General features: G+C 40.0%; 3 protein-coding genes across 3 annotated transcripts; 2 read left to right on the forward strand and 1 right to left on the reverse strand.

Moving 5' to 3' along the window:
• The first annotated feature begins 650 nt into the window (after window positions 1-650).
• LOC145894166 (apoptosis-inducing factor 3-like) lies at window positions 651-5373 on the forward strand. The gene is made up of 9 exons (XM_082982645.1): window positions 651-778; window positions 1075-1252; window positions 1681-1783; window positions 2202-2443; window positions 2700-2919; window positions 3146-3258; window positions 3788-3983; window positions 4173-4319; window positions 4547-5373. The coding sequence occupies exons 1-9, from the start codon at window positions 666-668 to the stop codon at window positions 4939-4941; spliced, it is 1707 nt and encodes a 568-aa protein (XP_082838771.1). The 5' UTR covers window positions 651-665; the 3' UTR covers window positions 4942-5373.
• Window positions 5374-6011: 638 nt separating this feature from the next.
• Window positions 6012-8929, forward strand: LOC145895418 (galactosylceramide sulfotransferase-like). Its single transcript, XM_082984225.1, has 7 exons — window positions 6012-6194; window positions 6505-6612; window positions 6913-7094; window positions 7226-7435; window positions 7736-7883; window positions 8245-8370; window positions 8600-8929. Exons 1-7 carry the CDS (start codon window positions 6012-6014, stop codon window positions 8927-8929), a joined length of 1287 nt encoding a protein of 428 aa, XP_082840351.1.
• Window positions 8930-9984: 1055 nt separating this feature from the next.
• Window positions 9985-15439, reverse strand: LOC145894743 (solute carrier family 22 member 15-like). The gene is made up of 13 exons (XM_082983390.1): window positions 15235-15439; window positions 14636-14751; window positions 14319-14486; window positions 13917-14020; window positions 13552-13706; window positions 12997-13186; window positions 12401-12533; window positions 12197-12288; window positions 11529-11749; window positions 11222-11330; window positions 10890-10989; window positions 10440-10603; window positions 9985-10296 (listed from the first exon to the last, which is right to left on the reverse strand). The coding sequence occupies exons 1-13, from the start codon at window positions 15359-15361 to the stop codon at window positions 10239-10241; spliced, it is 1737 nt and encodes a 578-aa protein (XP_082839516.1). The 5' UTR covers window positions 15362-15439; the 3' UTR covers window positions 9985-10238.
• Window positions 15440-18318: the final 2879 nt, after the last annotated feature.

Below are 18318 nucleotides of genomic sequence, written 5' to 3' on the forward strand. Positions count from 1 at the left end.
TGGCAGTCGAGACGAACATCACGCGTTTGGTCGTGCCAAAACTTTTTCGCAGAGTCACTTAACTGGAATGGTGCGTCACGGCGCCTAGAGCGGCGAGGGCGGATGGATAACCGCTGTTATTATTAGGGTTGGGTAGTATTTGAACCAACGCCAGCGGCTGTAGTGCTTGCATACAGATGTAGTATTTTAGTGCACTGACCTTAAATTTTACTCTGAGGCTCTTTAATTCGACTTTCTGCAGCCCTAGCGCTGTGTTGGATGTAGTGATGTGTAAAATGTTATGATAGTGATATGACGATTTGAACAAAGGTTGACGATCTACGTGTTGCTGTAGCCATCTAGCTGAGTCATTTTTGTCGCATATATAGTTTTTAATGCACATGAGGAATGTTAAAAAGCTGATCTTTTTGGTTTGTGCTGCGCCATGACTACTACGTTTGTGATGCAATATAGCAATCGATAATGCAGTTGTAATAAGTGTAGGAGTAAATGTTGTAAATTCGTGATAATAACGTTGCGATTTAACTGTACACATAGCCGACGTAGCTGGGAAGGAAAGGAAACCGCCTACGTGTTTATGTGTTACGTGGTGCCATTCTGCTATGTCTTGGTTGACTTACCACATAATACCATTACTATTGACAGGACCATTGAAAGTCGCAACCATGGATGCGGACATAGTAGAACAGTCTGTATGTAACGTAAGTGATCTTAGTGGGGATAATTCAGAATGCATGAAAGAAGTTGACATTGCAGATGGAAAGTGCTTGGTAGTCAGGTGCAGTAATTAGATATAAAGCTCGTTTTTGCTGATTGGATAAAGTACATTTTGTTTTACATGTAATAAACTAAAACAATGGCTGTCCAAGCCATCATATCATTTAAGGTAAAACTTGAACACTTAAAGTTAAAATTGTGAACAAGCATATTTAGGACCAACCCCACTATCACAACAATGCGACCAAATCGTACTTGTCATTGTATAAGATAGGAGAAAGCTACACAATGGATTAAGTTTATTTGCTGTCAAACATACTGACGCGAACCATTAAAGAATGTTTTTTATGTGTGCAGGCACAAAGACGGTAAAATCACTGCGGTCGGGCACAAGTGCACACATTACGGCGCACCGTTGATCAAAGGCGTCCTCAACAACGGGAGAATTAGATGCCCGTGGCACGGGGCCTGCTTTAACGCCGCAACAGGTGACATAGAAGACTTCCCCGGCCTGGACAGCTTGCATTCCTTTCAGGTAGGCCTGCTTAATCAATACACACAAAATTCGTAGTTTGATATAAATTCTACAGAGGCGTCCAACCCGTTTGGCCCGCGGGCTCAAATTTGGACCGCGAAAAGGTTTTAAGTGGTCAGAGCGACAATTTTCGTTACGACGTAATCTTGTTTGCCAAATTTTAACATGTAATAGACCATCAACGGATCATCAATATACATCTAATATACCTCGCCATCACAAATGCTCGAAAAGCGTTATACTGCTTCAAGCCTAAACGTGCTGTAAAACATCATCTGTACAATTCTGTGTGATTATATTTTCTGCCTTTGGACAAACGTGTGGCAAAAAAACAAAAATTCCTTTTCAAATTGCAAGTTATCGTTAACTGTACGCGTTCCCGACATGCACATATAAACCGCCTGTAACTGCAAAACGTATTGGTGCAGGTTCGCGTGGAAAAAGATGATGTCATTGTAAAAGCGACACGCCGCCAGCTCACCAACAACAAGCGGAATTTGCTCACCGATAAAGGAGAACTCAATTGTTCAAGTGAGTAAAGGAGTTTTTTAAATTGCCGCGTCACGGCTGTAGCTACGCTCGATTGCATCGTCACGGAGAATTTTGGCAGCGCGATTGGATTGTTCTGACAGTTTGTCTGCAGCTAGGTTAACAAAGAACTTCTTTCGGTTTCGCTCGTCCCAAACCTAATGTCAATCCATTTTACTTATACCACATTTTTAAACTCAGAAAATGCAATTTGTTTTCTGTACCAAAGCCAAATAGTCACTTGTAATGTATCGTGGCGTTCAAGTACATTTTATGCGCTTTTTTAATGCCCTAGAACTTCATTCAGATTATCTGATTATTTCATTTTTGCTGTAATAAGCTTACACTATTTGCTTTTTGAGGCAAAAGAGCCATACTAATATCATTTAGTTCAACGAACTGTGTTTCCTTTCACAAACAGACTGCAACGACGAAGATGGTCGGGTGGTGATCATCGGTGGCGGTCCGGCTTCACTCACGTGCGCAGAAACTCTACGCAAAGAGGGTTTTACCGGCCGGGTTGTGTTGCTCAGCAAAGACCAGCATCCTCCTTACGATCGACCAAAACTCAGCAAAGCGCTGAACTTGGAACCTGAAAAGGCCTACCTTCGTTCTGACAAGGATTATTACTCCTCAATAGGAGTAGAACTCCACAACAATGTGGTATGCCACCTATCCACATCAATTTGAAAAGTATTTTTATGCACATGAAATTAGAGATTACTATGCTATGCTAACGAATATGTACACCGGTAATATTAAAAGCATGGATGAAACTCGGTTTGATTAATGTTATTTAATTTCTAACATTTCCAGCTACTTTACGCCTCAGGTAACCTACCTTACGCGCGCTAAGTCCAAAGTTTTTGTTATGTTGAAATTAGAATTCTTCGTTTCCAAACCTTAACGATATTCGCAGGAGGTGACTGGCCTCAATGTGGTCACGAAAAGCGTGGTTGTCAACAAACCGGTTCCAGGCTGCACAACCAATGACGAGCTGTCCATAAGATACGACAAACTCGTCATCGCCACTGGAGGAATTCCACGCACCCTAGCGCCCACTCCCGGTTGGAATTTAGGCAACGTTTTTGTCCTGAGGTCGCCAGACGATGCGAATGCAATTGCTGCAGCGAGTAAAGGTGCGTTATATAGGGCGGGTGATTGGAAACAACGGTCAAGCGCTCGACTCTTATTCTTAGTAGAAAACCTAACCGGGATTCCAGGCCGGGATACCCTGGGTTCGAATCCCGGTGTTGTAAAAATGTGGGTCACAAAAATAGTAGTTTAGGTTTTACGCTGTCACAATTATCCTAAAACATGTTGTTTTGATAGTTTGATAGTTACGTGACATTCTTAACTTGACAGACAAACGAGTTGTGGTTGTCGGGTCATCGTTTATCGGAATGGAGGTTGCATCGTTTTTAGCTGACAAGAAGATTCCCGCCTCTGTAGCGGTTGTGTGCGGGAAGAGGTCATCGGTAGGTCAACACTTACATTTTGGAATAATCATATTTGCACGGCTTTTTTAAGGTTTGCAGTGGAAAAACGTGTTGAATTGATTTCCGTAAGTGAAAGGGTTGACAAAGTTATGACATATGTAATGGTTTTCTAGGTATTTCCTACTCGAATTTTTTGTAATTTAGTTTCTTTTTTTGTTGACATTCTTCTTATTTTCTTGCCTAAATGAATTTTTATTAAATTTTTGGGCTATAAACAATTTCACAAAAACAACATTTGATCAAACGTACTGAAAGCAATGAAATGCAAGCATGCCAACTTTGCAGATGCCCAAACCTATTTGGCATACCCAAAACTTTAATAAATCTAAGCAACACAATAATCCCCGATAAAGCCTAGTTGAACAGCAGACGAAACGTCGGCGAATAAAAGTATACGTTGAAATGTATCAGAAAAACAGATTGATTAAAATACAATATGCCTGGAAGCAACACCAACACAATTAGTTTCGAGAAATAGATTCTTCTACATATATGCCTTCCTTTGAAGGTTCCCTTTCAAGGGTCTCTGGGTACGGAGGTTGGTGCCATGGTCATGAAGCTTCACGAAGAGAAAGGTTCGATTCGGTTCTACCCGAAAGCCGGAGTGGCGGGTTTGGAGAGTGATTCCGAATCTGCAATGGTCAGTCGGGTGAAACTAACAGACGGAAGTGTGGTTGATGCTGATGTTGTGGTTGTAGGAATCGGTAAGTTTTGTGTTCAGATTTGGTATTTTTTTTTCAACACGAATACCTTATTTATTCGAATACGTCATTTATTCGAACACCTAATTTATTCTTATACATGCATTATTTATTCGAATAACTTGTTTATCGTGCATCCGAATGTCTCTTTTATTTGATTGCATCACTTATTCGAATATCTCGTTTATTTAGGTGTTAACCCGGCAACTGGCTTTCTCAACGCCTCCGAGTTGCGTCTGAACGACCGGGGTTTCATCCCAGTAGATGGACGAATGCTGACCAAACTACCTCATGTTTATGCTGTTGGTGATGTGGCGCTTTTTCCTCTGGGCATGAAAGGTAAATTCTACTTAGTGGGCATTTATTCCCCCTGGATGCATTCGTCGGGTGCTGTAATAAAGCACAAATTACACAAAGATTTTATCCTCTGACTTTGCGGAGGACGTTACCATTATTAGAACCTGTCCAAAACGACGCCTGAATAACACGTTTAAAAATAAACCGATTGCCTTGGATATAAGACCCTGAAAAACAAACAGACTGTTAGAATCAATTTTATTTTACAGGCGGAGAACCGACCAACATCCAACACTGGCAGATGGCTCACGCACACGGGCGCATTGCGGCAATGGACATTGTGAAGTCGTTTCAACGGACAAAAAGCGGAAAATCTTCAGCGCTCTCAGCCTCCACTTCCGGCAAAGTGGTAAATTCTGTCCCGTTCTTCTGGACTGTGCAGTACGGCAGCAGTATTCGTTACGCAGGCCACGGCGCCGCCTACGATGACGTGTCAATTTGTGGTGACGTCACAGCGCGTAAATTTGCTGCTTACTATCTAAAGAAGGATGTCGTAGTTGCCGTGGCAACAATGGGCGCCGACCCAGTGGCGGCTGGCATAGCAGAAAAGTTCGCCAGCGGCCTTACGATGTCACGCAGCCAAATCCCTGCTTGTTTGGCTTAGCTGCTGACAGTTGTACAAACAAAACACATTTAGCAATGGGCGACGTTTTCTATTTTGTGAACAGATTAAGCGTTGGTATGTGTTAGATGCTGATTAAATTAACACAACTGACCTGTACAGTAATCATAAATTCGTACGAAGATGTATTTCTGGACAAAATGCTTGCGCTTCAAATTTTATTGGCCTGTTGTGCTGAGCACCACCGATGTGCATTTTCTCCGTACTAACCCAAACAGAGGAGATATAAGATATAAGCTGATGTTTATTCATGCTTTGTTTCAGATCAATAGTTTTCGCAATTTTGTATCTTGTTGAAATAAAACTAACTTGTTTTATCATTGATATCGCGACACTGCAGTTTCACGCCTAACCTGTTTTATCATTGATATCGCGACACTGCAGTATCACGCCTGATAAATAAAAACAGACTTCTTGAAACTTCCACTTGTCTTTGTTTATGTTTGAACAACGCAGATTAGATGACTGAGCTATAAACTGTAGCGAAAACTACGCCGAAAAGAAAAACGCGTTACAGGTCTGAACAATAGAATGTGTCTTGTAAAGCCACCAACTATAGGACAGTCAGAATGCCCGAAGGCATTTTCTTTGGCACGTTAATCTCAGAGCACACTTATAACTCACTACAGTCACCAGTGGCAGTGCACAGTGTTCTGATTGGATACTGTTTAACGTTTGTTTAACTTAGCAAGTTAAAACCATTTACAATACGTGAGATACAGATGTCAGTTGAAGAGAGAATATCGTGACTTTTTGCCAACATGCAAACACAATCACGTGAACATTAGATGGTAAAAATGGTACAAACTATACTGGATAAGTGAACCAAGTTACCATGGCAGACTGTAGATCGACAGCCGTATCTGTAGTAACTGAGCAAAACCGTAAATATCAAACAGGCAGAAGCTTTTAAGACGTCATTAGAAAAATGTATTTTGCCTTGAAATAGGCATCTTCAGTATCGAAACTCAGTAAACATTAAGCAGAGTATTTTGATTAACTTTTGTGCAGCTGCTGGGGTGTTCGAGTTGGAAACTCATTGCTGTTATAATATGCTATACCGTTGGATAACGTTTCAACAAGTTAAACTAACTGCACTCATTGTGACCTCGCTATCGGCAACTTGGTGTATCGTGACCTTCAACTTTTTGCCTCTCGGCAAACCCAAAATAACCTCACCTAAAAAAGCTAACTTGCTCATCCGCCAGTTCGAAGAAGTCGTGAATTATGAGCAGGTGAGTCCGTTGTGATTAGTTCCGTACGTGTGGTGAATCAATGTGCTAATTGCAGAGGAGCTAGTCAGGTAAATTCGGTATAATTGTCACGATAAATGTATTGAAGCTGCTCGATCACTTGCATCTGCGCTTCCTGTATAATAGAGAGTAGAGCAAGTTTATACCTCTTGTGAAAAAAATAAATTGATTGTCTTCTCTAGAAATACAACCCCGTATAGTTTATGAGCTTTCCGAACCACACCTCGGTAGGAATGATAACAGAAAACAACTTTGTAGTTGGCAGCATTTGGAAACTGTTATTCATTTTCAGCAATGCACTCCGATGCGACACTTCGTCTACATCAAAACACACAAAACTGGAAGCACTACCTTGTTTAAAGTCGCCGACAAGCATAGATTGCGACTGAATCTAAAAAGAGTAAGACACGCTATTGTTTAGCAAGAATTTGATTACAGATCAAAGGTGTATGTAACCCAATTTTCCTGACAAATTTGGTAAAAAAACATTACCATTTTGTAGTGTTAACATGTCATACAGGATTTTACTTTGTTGTTTTGGTTGCCTGGTTTCAATATCCAACAGACAAGTATTCTTTGGGTGAAAGTTTTACATTCAATTCGGCCTTTATAATTCCGTCCTTTTATTTGATTTTAACTTGTTGTAATGGTTCCGGAGATTAGCTAGTTACAACGCCGCAATTTATTTTCTTGTCTGAAGGCAAAAAAGATTATTCAGCCCTTCTTCGGAGGATATCCGGGACCTTTAGATATGAGGTTTATTTTCATCAACGACAGTGGAACGGTTAGAGTTCGCGACCCGAAGAAAGATAGGGAGGTTGTCTTTTTGGATCACTTTCGCTACAGCCCGCATTTGAGGGACACCATGCCCAAAGACACAAAGTAGGTCACGTGGAAACGATAGAAACCGCTCAAAAACGCACTGCAGTTTATCGGAAATTTTTTATCAGTTTAACATATTTTGCTATAACCTGTACTAGCATTTTGCTGAGCAATGAGTTGTTTTGAAACAGGTACTTCACCATCCTTCGAAAGCCTTGGAGTCAGTTTCAATCTGCTTTCCAATATCACTTCGGTCACCCGGGCTTAGCGACTATGTTAAGGGAGACCTGCTTCAAGTACCCATTCTACCATGTGTCGGAAGGCCATTACAACACAAGCATCATCGAATACCTCGCAAAAACAGAGCGAAATCTCAATTCCTCCGTACCATGGTTCTTTAGGTAAGGCTTCACAATGCCCGTGATAAGCATTTATATTCCAGATTCAACATAGCTGACGCCAGAGAAAATAAGCTCTTATTCTTACTTAGCACTGGTGATGAACGCAGTGGTGTTTAAAACGTATGCTTGATAAGTAGCATATTAGCGTTAGCCTTTCTATTTAAACTATAGTTTATCTCCTCGTCTTTTTCACCTAAAAATAAACTCCTTCTGCAAATCATAATTAAAAAAAAAAAAATTAGTGACAGTTGACACAACTACAAAAAATTACCATTTTTTACACGATCGTGCCTTTTTAAGGAGCCGAAATTATCAGGCGTTTGACTTGGGTCTTGATCCATACCTGAATGATGAGGAAAAGATTACGGAGGAAGTAGTACGAATATCTCGAGACCTCGACTTGGTTCTAATTACAGAATACTTCGATCATTCACTCATTCTTTTGAAGGTGAAATTGTGACAAATTGTTTCTCTGAAAATGTTTCCATTTGAACGTTACAGGTTGCATGTATGATAATAATAGACACAATAAAAACTAGGGGATGGATTTCGAGTAAAAGTGACGATTTTGAAATGAAGCACTGAATTCGCACAAATAAACAACGAAAACAACAAACGATTTTGGGATTATTTTAACATCCAAATAAAACAAGAACAGTTTTATTTATAATAAAATATTGTAATAACAAGAAAACAACACTTTTTCTTAATTTATAGCCCCTTATTTAAGTTATAACTAATATTACGCATTGGTTATACCGTATAGAGATATTCCTAAGTACAATAACTAAACACTAAACCGCGTACAGGATCTCTTATGCATGGAGTGGGAAGACCTCATCTACCAAAAGGCCAACGCCAATTTCATTTACAACACCATCGACATCAGGGACTTCCCCGACGCCGAGAAAACGTTCAACAAACTGTACAAGCTGGTAAGTACGGGGTTTGCGAAAATCCAACTATTAGATGCATTTCAATGAAGTTTGTGCACGGCTAATTTGTAGCGTGCGACCGACGCAATACCTGGCCATAAACTTGCAAACGCTTCAGGCATATTATTTTTGGATTACCGAATATAGTTGCCTAATTTTCCAACATAATATCGCTCAGTGCAGTTTTGATATACGCACGTTATTAAAATAATATTCATGCGTTATATAGGACACGGCCCTGTATAACCACTTCAACGCCACCTTGTGGCGCAAGATAGATGCCTACGGACGGGAGCGCATGGAATCTGACGTCATAAAGCTACGCGAGATGATGAAAGCTCACGAAAGTCAAAGACCGCCGAAATATCGGCAAAAAGTTGTTTATCCGACTCCCGAAAGGGAGAGAATTTTGTTCAGAGTAGCGAACTTGTATCGCTCACCGGGAGCCATGACGAGGCTTCTGGAACGCAAGTTTCGTATTCTGTACGGCATGGACGCACAGACTCGAAAAGAAATGGCCGCGTACATGGTGGCGAATGGAGGAGGGTGTCCGATATAAAATAATACCTCACCATTCCATTTACCTCTGGCTTTTGTTTCGAAGATGCAACGCCCGTCGATTATGCATTGTTACACCTATTTTCCAAACAATTTTTTTGTGTTTCTACGGAACATCCGTTTATTATTTATTTAATGTTAAAATACAATCAAGAAAATAAAATTGGACCTCGAACTTGTTGTAGGCCAAGACCAAACGTTAGAAAACGGTGTGTGTTCTCAACAACAGCAGTTTGTTTCGTGCGCCAAAGCCAAATATCCTGCTTGCAATTACTGATTTAATTACTTTTGGTAAAAAGCAAGACATAGGTAATTAACACAAACTGACAATATATCGCTTGAAACACTTCCTTGGTTGAACAATCTGGGTAGAAACATAGCCAGTAAGTACGCCAGCGAACGAATTTTGCAGGTCATTGTTTGACAAATGATATAATGCAGTGCTTTTCAACCTAAGGGAAAAAAGGTTAAAAAGCACTGATATAATGTAATTTTACGTGCCACTAATTAATTCAGAATGTTGACAATACAATAAAAATTCAGTAAACCAAAATTGTCTAGTTAATCTATGTATGTAGACCAATCTCATCATATAAAAGGGAAAAAACAAAGCAAGCACTTAACAATACTGAGACAGAACATTGCAAGAGCATTTCAACTTGTAACGGTGGCTTGCACGCATTGAAATATGCCTCAAATCCGGGCGTGATATGTAAAACATTTCGTGTTTCCTTCACAACCTCCATGTATTGGTAAACAAGAATCCATTATAAAGTTACCTTTGCGATAAACGTTGACTATCGATTTTTAGGTCTAGTTACCCACGTCGGATGAAAATGAAGGGCATTCACTGTTTAAACATGTCGTAATACCAAACTGTCCGGCGGTATACCTTATAGTAGGACAGCGGTTGTTTGTGCCTTTTCGTATTTCCTTCAAATATTTATTCGTGTTCTTGTGAGCTGCTAAACTAAGGTGTGTTATTTAGTGTTTCGAACATTTAGGAAATGTCAGCATTCAAGCGAAAAAAATAAGCAATCTGTTTATTTTTGCAATCGTTTATTTTTGTATCTCTATGTATATATTGTAATATGTTAATTTGTATCTCTGGTTTAATGAAATCAACATTAAAAAACACAGGGTGATTAAAAAGCCGTATAAATATTACAACAATGGAGCGATTTTCTTCCAGAAATCTTCTCCTTCGTGAAAAAATAATAAATCAAAACAGGAATTTTGCACCTTTAGTGCCCAATGAGACATTTTGACATTCCCTAAAACAATTGTACTGCAAATGGTGGAAGAACGGATTAAATGGAGTCTTGATCGTGACCTTTAACCCCATCATCGTTATCGGGTTGTGTTTGCCTATTTGAAAAGTTTGTAACGTGGTTTTAGCATTAGTTCATAATTGGACAGAATTACATTTTCAAATTTTGTAATGTAAAAACGATCTTATAACACTTAACCTTTAGTTTTAATATCTCGAAGTGTCGTTTCTCCGTTTATACCTATTTGATTTGCAGCAGAGAAGGCGGAAGAATCGACTTTTGTTGAGATGACGTTTAAACCGAAGCTCGGCTTCTTCATACGTAGATGGCAATTCCTTGCCGTCGGTCTCCGGGTAAGTGGTTGTAATACAAGCCACGATGAAAGCTCCAATTCCAAACACGGTCTGCACACAATAACTCATCGTTACATAAACGCTCCAGAAATTCCGATTTTTCAAGACGTCGCGCAGGGTGAAACAAAAAGTAGGATTAAATGTACGAGTCCTTTTTTAGGTGTGCTTCAGTGCTGGTTTCTGTATCAACCCTCCAATTTTTTTATGTAAACAAAGACGTTTAACGTACTTTGCTGATCATGGCAATAATGTATGTGATTACATTCGTGTCAACGGTGGAGCAACTACTTGGTCCTTTGAAATCAACATTCTATTTTAGACTGGTAACTTTTATAACCTGTGTCAGCCAGGGCACATCGTACTGAAGCTGGAGAGTAAAAGGGGTAACAATGCTTCCAATTCTGGATGCCATTGAGGAAGCGCCGAGAGCGGAAGACCTGAGAAACAATTAGAACTATTTTATTTAACTCCAGCACACGCAGCAAATGTTGCCCGAAAATGTTCGCCACAAAGTTGTCGACATCCAACCACATCTAAAATAAACGCCGACGAAAAATTTCACATTCGCTATTTTCCGCGTGTTTGTAAATCACTTTCGGTTATATTTAATAAAAAACGTGTTTAATGTTCCTTTAAATGTTGTGCAGGAAAAGGTATGTGTTATTTTACCGTCCTGGTGTTGCGAACATTGCCGGCGTGTGGAGGTACATCACCGCCCATGCAGCACTCACACCGAATCTCCCAACCATTGCAAGCATGACACCCAGCGTCTGTGCAACTTTGTATGCCATAAAAACAAACAGTTAATGGATTGTAAAGCCAAACGGACGGGCAAAGACTTCTATAATTTATTATGGCCCATAGCGGTTCAAAATCGATACTTAAAGAGCTATACGTGGAAATGGTTGGACATTTGATCAATGTGCATCTTATCATATTCGGACTTTTAAATGAAATATGAACACTTTTGTTGTACCTTGACTATTCCCTGCAAACTGTATCGCTACAGTTGAAAACAAGCAAGAAAAGCTGGCAAGGAAATGTGAAAAGACGACGGAGTTACGACATCCAAACTTGGCAATCGCTGGTAGAGACACAAGGGCAGACATAAGCTCCATCAACCCACCGGCGGCGTTGTTTATGTACTTGTCCCCCGCCAGGGCACCACTGTTTAAGGTTAAGCCATAATACACCAAGCTGCACAAAAACAGAAGTTGGTCAAAATGACGTCATTCAAAAAGTTATTTTGTCCTAGCTGCAGGCAGGGTCACATCCAGACAAAGCCATTTTGTTGTGCACGGGGGAAACGTTATGTTTTGAAATTTTTCGCATAATCTCAGTAAATTTTTTCAACAAGCCTACTCCCAAAACAATAATTAATTTTCCATTGTGTGAGCTGCATCACCTAAATGGTCTCATTAGTGCAGCTGGTGTGACTATCAGACGACTTTGCTGACCAAACGGCCAAGCAAAGACTTCCACTTTGTTTTACCACGAAAGCTTATAGGGCGAAACAGTGGCTATCTGTCTGCAGCTTACACAAGTCATATTATTGGCTCCACTTTGCTCATAATAATTTTCCAGTTTGTTGATTTGCTTGCCTGACCAATACATTGTTATGGCAATGTGTTGCGACTCATGTACCTGGTGGTCATCCAAATGAACATATTGGTCAACAGGAGAAAGCGTGTATAAGGTCGTTTCAGCATTTCCAGAATGGTATTTTTACCGTTTTTCTACAGAACACACGAATGAATCTGTGGGGTCGTTGTACCACGACAATATAAATAAAAATGAACAACGTGGAAGGCAAACACGGAAGTGCTCAGTAAGGTTGTGAGATCCTACCTTCTCGCATTTCTCCTCAATGACCTCATCCAATTGTTCCCACAACTGTTCATTAACTTCCCTTCCGTTTCGCTGAGCGATTGTGCGGCAGATCTTCTTTGCTTCTTCCTTGCGACCTCGCGCGTAAACCCACCTGAAAACGTCAAACTTGTAGCAAAACCGCAAGTATATGACACAAAAGATTCACAGGCTTCGCAGCCAAGGCAATGCAGCCAAGCTGTATCAGCCACTTTCCCGACAAGTCGTAGCAAGATCTGAAAAATCAAGCTCCCGTTGAGGTTTGAACTCAGGACCCTGGGCTAACCAGGCCCAACGCTCCACCAAGTGAGCTACAGAAGCTCAGTGGTTTCACGGTGTGGCCAAGGTACACTGGTGCGCAAACGCACAATTTGACATGCGACTTTCACATACGTAGGGGATCTCCACCACCGTAATCAGACAACGCAAAAGTAATACCATGCTTTCGCATAGCAAGGCAGGATCGCCCCACTGCGCAGGCCCCTTATATTCGGCGATCTCAGCTCTCGTATTGTGATCATAAGGTGACACGAAAGAAGAACGTTTCAAAAACGTAAAAAATAACAACATGAGCTTACCTCGGAGATTTGTCAATAAAAAAGCTGACGAGCACTGAGATGGCAAACACAGAACCCATGGCACATTCCAAGTGTCTCCAGTTTCTTATGAAGTAAGCTAGGACGCTCATAAGCATGCATCCGATGCCAAAGTAAATTGTATACGAAAGACCGGCCACTGTCCTCCACCGTGCATTGCATATTTCCACAACTGCAAATAAAAACGCTGATAAGCAGACATTTGGATTCGATGCTTCCCCCATTGTGATGGAGAAAGTTGTTTCGCAATTTGGTAAAGGTGATTTCCAGAAGCAAGAAAGAAACTTTTATTGCAGGCACAGATTGCAAACGATCACTAGACAGTTTTTAGTTACGGTTAAATTGAAACGTTAATCAGTAGCGGGCTGGTTTCGATACTATACAAAAGCTGTTACGGCAAAAGCCGAACTTGTGAGTGTTCTGAGAGAAAGCAACAAACAGAGGAAACTTGGTTGCAGGAAGCCGGCAACAAGCCGCACGTTTCCTGTGATTCAGTAACGCCTGAGCAAACGCAGGCAGAAGAGCTTTTGTCCTGACCGTAAATAACGCCGACTTTTGCAGCTGCGCACGACATGCATGCCACAACCGCTCGTAGGAACGCAAAAACGTAGATGTTCGTGGCAAATCCCATGCAAACTCCACTGACCAATGCCAGTAAAGCACCCCATCTGTACACAAGAAGCCTTCCGAACCTGTTGCAAAAACGAACCTGTCATGTTCACTGTATATAACGCGAAAACCGAATGTTTCCCCAGTGTAATTAAGATGGAAGAAACTACACTTAACATTTACAAAATTGACTTTTTTGTGGTGTTCTTGAAATAGTTGAACAGGAGCCGCATAACAACAGAAGCCGATTTCGTGCATATTGCAGTTCGATGAACATGCCGCGAAACACTTACCTGTCTGACAACACCCCTCCAAGTATAGAACCTACGAACATTCCAACGTAATAGAAAGATGTTGAAGCGGACGCAAGAGACAGACGACCGCATATCAAATTCCACTGTAATTAGAGTGAAAATACTTCTTTGTTTGTGTTCGCGTATTATTTTTTCACAGCTTTCTGTTGCGAGTAAATGCCGCAATGCTGTATGGTAAACAGAAACAAAATGCAGGAAACCAGTGGAGCATGCTAGCGCTCAGCACGCTTGGTTTGCACAAAATAACTAGTACCATTCACGGCCCGGACTTTCGGTCGAATCTGCCTTGTTGCGTTTTGGTGGCTGGTGATGAAATATGAAACGTCTCTTGGCGTATTAGCGAACACGATGCACACAAGATGATACAAACACACTACTTACCTCGGAAATAATCGACGTCCGAAACTCTTTTGTCTCGAAATGGAAACCAGAGACGCATGGGATCGGTTTTAACTCTGTCGTGTTTCTCGCTAGCTCTGTGCATTCAGTAAAGTTGGATGGGTCGCAGGCGGAAATATTGCGTGAGTACATGGTGCAACGATCATATCCCTGTGAATAATATGTCGAAATACGCGATGCGTAAATTCGTGCGTTTGTGCTGGCGGTCTCACTGAGAACCATGATATGCAAGCCATTGTCTACATCCACAACAGTGTTCTAATGGCCATTTTTTTCATGCAAATACTTTAATTTCTTACGTTAGTCATTGAGTTCCACGGAATGAAATGCTTCTTTATGAAGGATTCCGATACGTTGTTATAGGTAGTGTTATTGTCTAGCGGTAAAATGAAACAGCGACTCTCAGGTACTGCAGCTGCGTAGGAAAGTATATGGGTATGGTTAATATTCGTCAAATTTGAGAAGGTGCGCGTTTTTTTTCTCGCGAAAAACGCCAAAGAATATCTGCCCTTAAAGGATTTCAGCGGAAATCGATGTTTACTTAGGGTTATGACATAGCATGCATATCATATTCGAATATGAATATAAATTTTGTTCAAATTTTTCTATCGTTGGGAAGTTCAGCTTATGTTCAATTCTTGTGTGAAAAAGATAAGTCGCTACCTCGTAAGGTGGCCGAGTAAACCGCGTTCTAACTTTTGTCAACTGAAGATTTTTTTTGTCAACTAACATCCCTCTGGTAATAGACAGGGGAAGTTACTTAACGTTAGCTTAATGTAAACAGTACCGGGTTGCAGTCTTCAGTGGCGTTTAGGCCAAGGCTTATCAGGATGTTAACACATGCTCTGACACAATGAAACAAAAATGCTAAAACCTTAACTATGCAGCATATATTTACCGAGAAATACTGATCCTGTGTTCATAAAAGCGGCTGGTATCGATATCATCATGACAGCGGCCATTACGATGGCTTGGTAATTCCCACTGCCCGATATTTCCTCGATAATAGTTTCAAACTTCGCCATTTCGGTAGTTCAGTTAAACTGCTGAATCGAACTGTACGCTGAAATTCACGCTACGCTTGAAACACCACCACTGACGAAAACCTAGAAACAGTAATGAAATTGAACGAAAGAGTACATGAGAAAAAATAAGCGTGGTTGTTATGCACTGCTAACTGCGTAACAATGTGTGACGTTGTTCCGTGGTATAATTCGCGACAGTTAACTCCCGTGCAATTACGTTTGGATTTCAATAAAGAATTGTTACATTTTTACATTCTAGCTTTTCCCCAGGAAACGCAGTAACTGCAATTTATTAGTATGACCACCAGAGTCTCACAAAATTTGCTCAAACAACCGGCTGGGTTTAATAATCTCTGAAAAGCATGCTAGTGAATCGAAGTTTTGCAAATAGTGTCTGTCCTACAGATGCACTGCTTCTTCCAAATTATTTCGGCAAAGTAGTCATCGACTCTTTACTTTTGCTTTCAGGTCAAGTTTAGCACTACTTGGTATATGAGCAAACAGACTGGGCAGTCTTAGACATTTAACATATTTCAAGACCTAACATATTATTCGCTCTGCATCTCCGCGCAGATTATGTTGCAGGAGCGTTGCTGCTGACTGTCTATGCCGCATTAGATGAAGCGCCATTGCAACAGACATGTTTCCGCTATTTTTTCTCACCAGCTCGCAACTCGTATTGGTCGAGGAACATAAAATTGAGCTATCTTGTTTGTCGTTATAGTATCAAGGCCCACAGAACGAACCTTTGCATAAAACTGTGACATGTAACCATCCAAAAAGATTAAACTCGGGATGATATGTTAAGTTTTATGAGATGCCTGTTTAAACAAATTGATATTTTGTGCTTACTTATACCCACCCTGTTAACAAAGTCTTAAGGTCTTTCAAAAATAAAAATCTTAAATGACCGTAGAAAGCGGTTCCCGCTTGCTATATTTGCTAAAAAAACTCTAAACAAAATACAAAATTAAGTTGATTCTGAAAGAATACTATCTGTACAAACAAGGTTCAACATCAACTAACAACAAAGCTAAGTGATTAAACAATAAGGTGCTTCGTGCAACTCACGATTTGTTGCGCAATTCATGCAAACAAAACAGCTGTAACCATTACAACAGCGGGCACGACCGGATATGATGGCTGTCGCATTTCAACAATCTGTAGGATTTATTTTCACAAAACCTAACTATGACTCACAAATGACTCCAATACTGTGCAGATAGTAATTACTGGGTTGTATTGAAGGTAGTAAAACATTCGAATACTCACAATAAAAGATGTCAATTCCAATGAGGCAGTTCAAGTAAATCCAATGGCGCGTATTGAGACAGTATAATAGTTTGATGTTTCATGTCAAAAACTGCCTGGCTGTTCAGCTCATGCGGTCGATAGATTAACTCATTTCAAAGCGTGTTGACAAGGTAAAAATTTCATAAAACAAACGTACGTAACAAAAAATGTTATAGCTCAGGTCAGTGGAGAATTTCAGTCTTGCGAAGCTGACCAAGAATAATGTCCATCTCGTGCGAGAGTTGGCTTATCGGATTAATATCGTACGAGTATTGTGACGAGGAGAATTCAGAGTGACGTGCGTTGATGAATAAAAGTTGGGTAAAACAAATAAAAGCGATAAAAAATACATTACAATTCACTACAAATCTCAGTCTCTTTATCCACGAATTGTGTGTCATTTGTGTGTCTTCTTCATAGGTGGTGGGGGTGACTTGTGAACATTTTAATACTTAAATAAACGACTCTGCACCTCATTTTTATTTAACGGTTGTTGTTAATTATTATTTTTATATCAAAATTGTAATGCCAGTATAACATAATTTTTGAATAGCTTTTGTGCCTATTTTTCAAGTTTGTAGCCTACTTGATCACGCGTATGTTTTGATTACACTCTTGTACTTACAACAAAATAGCTTAAAATTAGCCCAAGCAATATTGAATAAAGGGTTGGACTGGGTTACACAACACAAAAATGTGGGTCCGTTACATATGCAGTTCCCATGATCGCTGTGTTGACTTTACATAGAAATACATATCGTGATACGGTGTGCGATCGACAGCCTGCCAGGTGATCTAAATTCAAACCAATCCAAATCAGTTTACTATTCTGCAAACACATGTCGGTAAGATTTTATTTCTTCCCTTTTTTGCAGTTACAAGGTGTCTGTTCACCAAATATTATGAAGATAACGCCATATGTGTTTAGTCCACAGTCTGGAGGCAACAGCCCATAGACTGCGATGAAATTATGTTGGTCATTGTAACTTTCGCAACACATTCCGCTACGATATTCTCTCTCTGAACCCATTCGCGAATCTTAAATAGCGCAAATATATTCGTTTTCGTTTACTTGCACCCAGTTAAAATACGCTATAATCGTCGTTGCATCTTTATAAGACAATCTGCATTTAAATATGTCTGGTATTTTTAGTACAGTTCTTAATATGAAGCAAAACGTTGGTTCCAGTACCGAGAGCAACATTTTTTCTCTTTAAATCATTCCCTAATTCCGTGACGATTCCCATCTCTTATGCGTTATAAAACAGAACTGAAAGCGTTTATTTCCAGGTTACAATCCAATATAATCATATTTGAAAAAGCCGCTGACGATTTTTAAACGAAATATATTTGTTGTTAAGTATATGAAAATTGACGTTGCCTTTATTGTGGTATTTTTAAAAGGTCAAAATTTTTCATCATAATTGTGTATTTAAAAAAATCCTTTCCTTAAAACGGAATAAATAAAAACAAAAACAACAATTTGACGTATTTCCTAGAAATAAGTTACATGTTTTAAAGTCATTGCAGCAAGGATTCCAGTTTGAAAGTTTTTTTTGAATATTCCAAAACAAGGCAAAAAAGTGGATTAATCCTTGTCACCAAAACTTAACATGGACCTTTAGTGTTTAAACTTCGTCAATTTTAGAAACATTTCTGTGTTA

Source organism: Ascidia mentula, chromosome 3 (assembly GCF_947561715.1).
Source record: "Ascidia mentula chromosome 3, kaAscMent1.1, whole genome shotgun sequence".
NCBI classification, from domain to species: domain Eukaryota; kingdom Metazoa; phylum Chordata; class Ascidiacea; order Phlebobranchia; family Ascidiidae; genus Ascidia; species Ascidia mentula.

Coding starts and splice junctions, on each gene's coding strand:
- LOC145894743 (XM_082983390.1), bottom strand. CDS start 15,361: ATGGCGAAGTTTGAAACTATTATCGAGGAAATATCGGGCAGTGGGAAT. Junction 13,187..13,551: donor AAAAGTCGGCGTTATTTACG/GTCAGGACAAAA, acceptor TTTTATTTGCAG/TTGTGGAAATATGCAATGCA. Junction 11,750..12,196: donor TTCATTTGGATGACCACCAG/GTACATGAGTCG, acceptor GTTTTTGTGCAG/CTTGGTGTATTATGGCTTAA.
- LOC145894166 (XM_082982645.1), top strand. CDS start 666: ATGGATGCGGACATAGTAGAACAGTCTGTATGTAACGTAAGTGATCTT. Junction 779..1,074: donor GGAAAGTGCTTGGTAGTCAG/GTGCAGTAATTA, acceptor TTATGTGTGCAG/GCACAAAGACGGTAAAATCA. Junction 3,259..3,787: donor TGTGCGGGAAGAGGTCATCG/GTAGGTCAACAC, acceptor CTTCCTTTGAAG/GTTCCCTTTCAAGGGTCTCT.
- LOC145895418 (XM_082984225.1), top strand. CDS start 6,012: ATGCTATACCGTTGGATAACGTTTCAACAAGTTAAACTAACTGCACTC. Junction 6,613..6,912: donor TGCGACTGAATCTAAAAAGA/GTAAGACACGCT, acceptor TCTTGTCTGAAG/GCAAAAAAGATTATTCAGCC. Junction 7,095..7,225: donor ACCATGCCCAAAGACACAAA/GTAGGTCACGTG, acceptor GTTTTGAAACAG/GTACTTCACCATCCTTCGAA.